The 8,917-nt window shown below is 42.9% G+C and overlaps 1 protein-coding gene across 4 annotated transcripts in view; it reads right to left on the bottom strand.

The window, feature by feature from the left end:
* Positions 1-254: 254 nt before the first annotated feature.
* Positions 255-8,917, bottom strand: part of OXSM (3-oxoacyl-ACP synthase, mitochondrial) — a 34,147-nt gene continuing 25,484 nt past the window's right edge. For all 4 annotated transcript variants that reach the window (XM_030205716.1, XM_030205740.1, XM_030205732.1 and 1 more), the window contains exon 3: positions 255-1,113. In XM_030205716.1, the coding sequence (XP_030061576.1) occupies positions 711-1,113 (403 nt within the window). In that variant the 3' untranslated portion in view covers positions 255-710. The remainder of the gene's footprint in view (positions 1,114-8,917) is intronic.

The following is an 8,917-nucleotide window of genomic DNA, read 5'->3' as shown; positions in this document are numbered from 1 at the left end:
TGACTATCAGCAATCCACTGCTTAATCTTGTTTAGATGTATGGCAGTAAATAAGACCAAAATATTATTATATCCTAAAAGTACTGCTTTTGCTAAATATAATTTAATTTTCACATAGTAAATCTCAGTGAGGTATCACTGATGAATCATGCTTTCCATGGCTTTTAATAATTTCTTGGTCAAGTCCTGTACAATGTTGAGTCATGGGGCTTTAATTCAGCACAGGAAGGTAATTTTCAAAAGCATTTCTGCATATAAAGCACAGAGGTGTGTTTTATTGACCTGTGTGCCAAATGGCACATATAGTTACAACATGCACACACAGCATTGATAGACACATACATTTTAAGAGGGTGGGATACCATTATAAAAAGAGAGCTCAGTCAGTTTCCTTTGAAGACTCCAACTGTTAAAGGTTTAGCAGAGGGGCCTCTTTTCTGATATTTAAACCCTTATGTGTCTGAAGATACAGAAATGGGTTGTAAGCTTGAAACAGCAGACAAAGTAGAATTAAAGGAAGGAAGGAATCATGGGTCTGTTTCACACCAGTTCTCAAGGACAGGGAGAACTGTCAAGTCCCATAGTTACAGCACTTGCTGAAGAGAATGCTACTCGCACACCTGTGCTTCAGTCATCCTTTTCATACTGTACCTTCCCTACAACAGTCCAGTTTAGGCTTTTTCACACACACAGAACAAGGCTATAATAAAGTTACACATTCGCAAGACATAATGTTGCATTAGTACCACCAAAGCCAAATGAATTAGTGAGAGCTATATGTCTTTTATCAGTTTTCCACTGTTGTGCAGTCAGTGGAACATAATTGAGATCAAACTCTGGTTCTGTCCTATCCAGGTTTAGGGTGGGTGGTAAAACTCTGTGATAGCAGGCCAATGCAGTAAAAGCTGCTTCAATAGCTCCCGCTGCTCCCAGGAGATGCCCTGTTGCTCCCTTTGTGGAAGAAACTGCAAGAGAGTAGGCGTGTTCTTTAAAAAATCTCTTGATGGCTTGGTTCTCAGCAGCATCTCCCAGTGGTGTAGAAGTGGCATGAGCATTGATGTAAGAAACATCTTCAATGGCTATTCCAGAATTTTTAATTGCTGCTGACATACACCTAATAAAACAATAAAATCAGATTTATGTTAAAGCACATTTCACTGACTGCTCAAAGCAACAAAGCTACTCAGATCATTTAAAATATCAACTTTGCAGGACTAGGGCAGAGCCAGTATTGTGCAAATCCTTGGTCAGGGATCACCTCTCACTAGCGCGTTTTTTCTAGCGAAAAAGGTGCCGGTACTCAAATGCCAGGGCACCCTTCAGGGGTGGGATGATCATTGAGGGACCCACCCCACAAAAGCCAGGCCCCCTGCAAACAGTCACAGAATCTTTGACAAGGCAGAATTTGTATGTAGAGCCTGAGCTCTTTCATTAAAATATGAGGACCATGGGTCAATTTTAGCAGGCAAAGGAAAAGGTGCAGGTACTGAGTACCCCCTCAAAAAAAGCCCTGCCTCTCACTCATCCTTTTTTCCTTTCTACAGTAATGTTTCTAATAAGACTCCATTAGGTCCTCTTTTTCTATTTCTGCCCAGTGCCGATCTGGGTTTTGCAGAATCCAGTGGTGTAGGGGTCTTTTCCTGCTGTTTCACCTTTGCTGGTGAACCATCTTTGCTGAACTAATATGGATTCTGCAGCCTGAGACCGCAATACAACATGAACCAGCTTTTCAAACGAAAACTACTTCTTGGCACAGATGCGCTAGTGACTTCACCATTGAAGGACATGTGTTTACATGCACTAGCCTTCTAGTTATTTCCTAGGAAGGTGTGTAGGAGCATGCCTCATAGACAGTCTCCGGTACATCTGTGAACTATGGAGGGGAGCCTGATAAGATGTTCTTGCTGGAAGCCCACAAGGCCCCTCATTGTCATGAATGTATGTGACCTGGACTGCATGCGATTGGTCCATGATGGTCATCTGTAGACTCAGAGAGGAGTGCCAAAGCTGGGCATGGGAGAGACAGAAGAGAACACAGGCGAGAGAAAGATTTTGTGGTGTATGCATCTCTCTCAGGAGCTAGAGACTGATTTGCCAAACACCCGTGAACTGTAATTTCTTCTGCTAAGAGCAGCCAAGGTCTAGTTCAGAAGCAGACCTGTGGCTTTCTACAAACGGAGTAACCAGCTGCACAGAGCAGGGACCTTGGACTAAATCCTGATCATAAAGGGGCTCACAGGTGGATTCTGCTAGAGCCTGGAGGAGGAAAAGCCGATCACCCCAGCTGGACTCCAGAGCTGTACAGACTGAGAGGGTGAGATGCAGGACTTTTCCTCTTATGCTCAGGTTTAGTTAGTTGTGATTTTTGCCTGTGAAGGCCTGGTTGTCTCAGGACCTGTGGTCAGTAGCCTAACATTGCTGCTAAGTCAGTAATCTCTTCTCAGGATTTATTATTTATTTATTTATTGCATTTGTATCCCACATTTTCCCACCTCTTTGCAGGCTCAATGTGGCTTATAGTTGTGTGGTTACATATTTACATATATCCTATATAATAATTCTCACCACCAACGTTCTGAAGTAGCTGCCTGTGTCCGTGGCTCCTGGAGTTGCTGAGCTAGGCTCTGTAGCCAGGCTGACGTCACTCACAGCTGATTCCCAGGCAGGGGGAGGAGTAGGGAAACATGCGGAGCAACTTGCTACGTGTGTTTCCCTACTCCTCCCCCTGCCTGGAAATCAGCTGTGAGTGCACCACTCAAATACCCCCTCGGCGCATCACCCAAGCCCCCCCCCCGGCACATCAAACACACCCCTCCCCCCCCAAGCACATCAACCCCCCTCGCCACCCGTAGCTGCCACTGGTAATGCTGTCCGGCCGCTGCTGCTTCTCCTGTTGAGCAGCAGCGGCCGCTACAAAAAGAAAAAAAAAGCCATAAATGTTTCGCGCCCTCGGCGCATCACCCAAGCCCCCCCCCCCCCCGGCACATCAACCCCCCTTGCCATCCGTAGCTGCCACTGGTAATGCTGTCCGGCTGCTGCTGCTTCTCCTGTTGAGCAGCAGCGGCCGCTACAAAAAGAAAAAAAGCCATACATGTTTTTAAACATCAAGCACAGCACCGCACACAACCATCAGGCATTGGCTGCCGGCTCTGCAGCCTCTCCTCCTCTCGCCTCCACATCACTGCCCCTGGAATAAGACCCCGGAGGAGTGCAGCGACGTGAGAGGCAAGATGAGGAGCGGCTGCAGAGCCGACAGCCAATGCCTGATGGCTGTCTGCGGTGCCGCGCTTGATGTTTAAAAACATTTATTGCTTTCTTTCTTTTTGTAGCGGCCGCTGCTGTTCAACAGGAGAAGCAGCAGCGGCCGGACAGCGTTACCAGTGGCAGCTGCGAGTGGCGAGGGGATTTGACGTGCTGGGGGGGAGGGGAGGGTCGCTGGACAAGGGTGGCTGCAGGAGGGGCAGGGGAGAGGGGCCCTGCAAGAAGGGGGGTGGGGCCCTGCGAGAAGGGGGGGCACACACTCAGTCTCTCACATACACTCTCTCTGACACACTCTATCTCTGTCACACACACAGACACTCTCACATACTCTCTCTCTCACAGAAATACACACACACACACTCTGTCTTTCATTCTCTCTCTGACACACACACTCCATCTCTCACACACACTCTCTCTTAAACATACACACTCTGAGGAACCTTGCTAGTGCCCGTTTCATTTCTGTCAGAAACTGGCCTTTTTTACTAGTATTTATATAATCTATTGATGATCCTTATTTTTGTATAGCGCTTTGCTATATTATTTATTAAAAATAATAGATTTCCATTTTGGCATTATTCCTTTCATTGGTGGACAGCCTGACAAGAATCTATGGGCCACATTTAGGTACTGATCATATCCTTAGCCAAAGAAGTCCAGAGTAATTGCTGTCTGAGTGATTTTCTGATACATAACAGTGCCTACAGTTCGCATTTGCGTGGCCCAGTAATAGCGCTCAAGTTTTAGGCAAGATAGTCCTCCCTCAGCTCTGCTGAGTTGTAATAGTTTCAGCAGTATTCTTGGTTTTTAACTTAATTGAGAAATTATAGTGTCTAGTTTTATAAAGAACATCTTGAGGACTGCATGTGGGATCATTATAAACAGGAATTCAATCCTGTTTGATCACATTTATCTGAGCAAGCAGTGATATGGCTAAAAAGTTCCAGTTGGACAGGTCATGTCTTATGGTTTCCAGCAGGAGGGGGGGGGGGGGGAATAATGGGATTGATAGAGTTCTATGACTTTGGCTCATAGATATATACCTAAGTATCTGATTTTGGTTTTCCAATTCAAAGGATTTTTTTAATCTCAGGGAGTCTTTAGTTTTGCTGGGATGTTTATGGGGAAGATTGTGGATTTTTCCAGGTTTATTTTGTGTAGATAGAATGTATTTGGATACAGGCAGCAGATGATGTTTTGTATATTCCTGAGAATCTAGCATGTGATGTTTTTGTTCTTTCCTGAGAAAGTAGCAGAATAGCAGGTGATGTTTGTACATTCCTGAGCAGGTTCACGAGCTGTTCATGTAGAGTTGTTCTTGTAAGCAATGCATGATCATGGTTGTGTAAGCAAAATGTAACCAATAGTAATGATAATACATGTAATATCCATGAATATTCATAGAGTATATAAGAAGGGGATTGACTCCCAAATAAAGAGTTTTTTGCCCAGACACACGAGAGGAGAGTTATTTTGCAACATCTGGTGATCCCCGACGTGATCGGTGAAAACGTGACGTACTTACTACGACTGGAACAGTCAGCGCGCCATTCCTTCTACGGAACACTGTAAGTATGGGGGGAAATTTAACATCATCACATAAACAACATGCACAGGAGCTATATACTATAACGCAAAGATATGGTTCCTCCCGAAATCCAATAACTCTTAAAGATATAGAGCGTTTAATTGAGGAAATAGTTTGTCAATGTCCCTGGTATCCAGAGAAGGGATCATTCGATCCTCAAACATGGGAAAAGATAGGGCAGCAGTTTCGTTTAGAGCCTAGAGTTTCGACTCCTATATTATTGACTTGGAGAGAGATATATTCTACTATAGTAATTCTCTCTTCTGGATTGACAGGCATTACTAACGAAAATATATCCAACAAATTGCCAGGCAAGACCTGGTCTCTTTTACCTCCCGCGACTCTTGGACCTACACCTTCTCCTCCTTCTTGTCGGCTGGCCACCGATATGGGAAGGGAAGAGCAAAACAAAACTCCTGACTTTACTACTACTACCCCTAATAAACCAATTGAAAATATCCAAAACAACAACGCTAATGATAGCGTTATTATTACCAAAACACCAAAGAGCGTAGAACGACCTAGTTTAATTCAATTAGGTATACAGCAAGCACGAAAAAATGGTGAATTCATTTGGAACGATGATCTATGGGATAATTCGGAACCTAATCCTAATTTATACCCAGTTACTAGAACTACAACAATAGAGGCAGGGAACGAAACACATCATGCAGAATGGACTGCTCTACCTTATCAAGTTTTGAGAGAATTACGTAGAGCTATCGTAGAATCAGGTTTAAAAAGTTCATTTGTTCAAGGCATGATAGAAGGGATTAGTAACGGTTACTTAATGACTCCAAAAGATTGGAAAGACCTTTTCCGTATGCTGTTAACTCCTGCGCAATATGTAGTGTGGGATAATGAATATAAGCAAGCAGCACAACTTATCACTGGGACTAATTTGGTGCCTGATCAAATTTATGGATCGGGACCATTTTCAACCCTTGATATGCAAATTCAACAAAACGATACCTGTTTTCAAGCCATAGGCACTTGTATCTTGCGAGCATTTAAAAGAACACCAGAAGGGAATAAACCAACAAAATCTTTTGCATCAATTAAACAGGGTGCAACCGAATCTTACCTTCAATTTGTTAATCGATTGCAGGAAGCTGTAACTAGGCAAATTGATAATCTTGATGCGCAAACAGAGTTATTGATTAAATTAGCCCAAGAAAATGCAAATTCAGATTGCAAAAAGGCATTGCAGACTGTAGCTCATCGCCCAGGAATTACTTTAGCAGATTTATTGAGCGCATGTGCAGATGTGGGGACTCATGGTTATTCTATGAATTTGTTAGCAGGAGCTATACAAAAAGGTAATAAGCCACAGGGGACGTGTTTTAATTGTAAGAAACCAGGACATTTTCGAGCTCAGTGTAGAGCCCCAGGAGGGGGTGCCAACTTTGCAAAAGGACCTTCTCGACCTTCTCGAAAATGTCCTCGATGTCAAAAAGGATATCATTGGGCCAATCAATGTCGCTCTAATCCAATTAATTCCACACCGCCACCCCCAAAAAACTTTGCTCCGGGTTAACTCCTAACCTCGGTCCAAAGGGAGTGCAAGGGTCTTTTGCTCATAGTACTACTGCTACACAAGGTAGTGCAGGAATTGACCTTATTGCAGCGGAATGTAAAACTGCCATCTTACCTCATGAAGTTTTGGTATATAATACTACCTTTAAAGGACCCATTCCAGCGGCTACTGTAGGTTTAGTATTACCTCGCTCCTCTGCATCGAAGGCAGGTATTCATGTTATCCCTGGAGTTATTGATGCTGATTACACAGGCATTGTTAAAATTCAAGTATGGTCCTCATCACCTTTAACAATTTCTCCCGGGGACTCGTGGGCACAATTAATTATTTTACCATATTTTACAGCACCTATTCCTTCTACTGTCTCTCGTACAGGGGGCTTTGGATCTACGCGACAGGTAAGTGCAGTTTTAAAACCGGTTTCTAATGCACGACCCACTGCTCAATTTTTATTGCAACAAAAGCCCTTTGTTGGTATATTAGATACCGGGGCGGATGTTTCTGTCATAGCTTATAAACAATGGCCTGTGGAATGGCCCATTGAAGATACTTCACATGTGACAGGAATAGGGGGAACTCAGTCAGCCTCCCAAAGTTCTCAATGGTTATCTATTACATATCCTAACGATACCAAGGTTCTAGGACATATTAAGCCCTGTATTTTACAAGTACCCTTTAATTTATGGGGTCGTGACCTTTTGGAACAATTAGATGCATCATTGATCCTACCTGATTAACAGTTCATAAATATGTCTTTTTCTCTTCCTTTGGAATGGAAAACTGACAAACCTGTTTGGGTAGAGCAGTGGCCGATTACCAGAGAAAAACTGTTGATTTTACATCAATTGGTGGAAGAACAATTACAATTAAATCACATTGAGCCTACCAATTCTCCATATAATACTCCGGTATTTGTGATCAAGAAAAAATCCGGAAAATGGAGATTTTTACATGACCTACGAGCTATTAATGCGATTTTAGAACCAATGGGCCCGTTACAATGTGGTATTCCAAATCCTAATTTGATTCCTTATGATTATCAATTAGCTATTATAGATCTGAAGGATTGTTTTTTTTCAATTCCTCTCCAGGAAAAAGATTATAAATACTTTGCTTTTACTGTACCTGTTTACAATAATGCACACCCTACTACTAGGTATTGTTGGAAAGTTTTGCCCCAGGGAATGTTAAATTCACCCACTATTTGTCAATACTATGTTCATCAAGCCTTGCAACCATTTCGTGCCTATTTCCCTCAACTTTTGGTATATCATTATATGGATGATATACTAATTGCAGGGATAACTCTTCCCCCTTCTTGGAAATCTACTTTAATTTCTATCTTGGCCTCCTCAGGATTAACAATTGCCTCAGAGAAGGTTCAAGAAAAGGAACCCTATGTATATCTAGGTTTCCGTATGACTAAAGCTGCAGCCCAACCTGTCGCTCCTCATCTCAATTTACAGTCTCCCACGACATTACATCAATTACAAGAGATTTTAGGAAATCTCAATTGGTTACGTCCCTACTTGAAACTTCCTACAGAATTTTTACAACCCCTGTTTCTCGCATTAAAAGGTCATAAAACACCTGCTGAATTAATTACACTCACTGCATCGCAACAAACAATTCTGTCACAATTGGATCAAATCTTACAAACAAAATGGACAGATAGACGAGATGCATTTGCCCTTTTTTGTTTTTGCGTTCTCAAAGACCCCACCCACCGACAACCGTTTGGTGTCTTATATCAAGATACAACTCCTCCGAAATTGATAGAATGGGTCTATTTACAGAATACTCTCCATTCTACTATTACACAATGGCCCCAGCAACTAGCCTTGCTGATTACTAAAGCTCGAGAGCGAGCAACATTCATGACTGGTTTCGACATTCTTAAACTCATCATTCCTCATTCTTTGTGGCAGTGGGAAAAAATGATTCAGTTCTCCGACGACTTGCAATTTATTTTAGCCACTTATGTTGGTATTATAGATTGCCACTATCCTAAAGACCCTCGCATACAGGGCACATCCATTTTGCCAATCACTCTTCATGATCCCATTTCTTTACGTCCACTCCCTACTGCTCTCACCGTCTTTACAGATGGTAGTCCCACTCGTGGGGTGGTTACTTGGTACAATCTGAACAAATGGCACGTCAAATTTACCTCTCCACAAACCTCTGCTCAACGTTCAGAGCTTGCTGCCATCATCCTGGCTCTTTCTTTATTTTCAGATCAACCACTGAATCTTATTGTTGACAGTCAATATTGTGCTAATCTTGTCCGTCGCATGCCCGACAGTTATGTATCATTCAAAATGGATGCCTCTTTTTATGCTTTACTGTTAACCCTCCAAGGTTACTTGGAGAATCGCCTTTCTTCTCTCTTTATAGGTCATATCCGCAGTCATCAACCTTTTCCTGGTGGTCTGTCTGAAGGGAATGCTCGAGCGGATCGCCATCTTCATTTTTTCTCCACAGCACACTGCAGTCATGAACTTCATCATCAAAATGCACCTAGCCTAGCTC

Source organism: Microcaecilia unicolor, chromosome 1, assembly GCF_901765095.1.
Source record: "Microcaecilia unicolor chromosome 1, aMicUni1.1, whole genome shotgun sequence".
Classification (NCBI taxonomy): domain Eukaryota; kingdom Metazoa; phylum Chordata; class Amphibia; order Gymnophiona; family Siphonopidae; genus Microcaecilia; species Microcaecilia unicolor.
The sequence above is the reverse complement of the archived record's forward strand: the minus strand, read 5'-3'. Positions and strand labels throughout refer to the sequence as shown.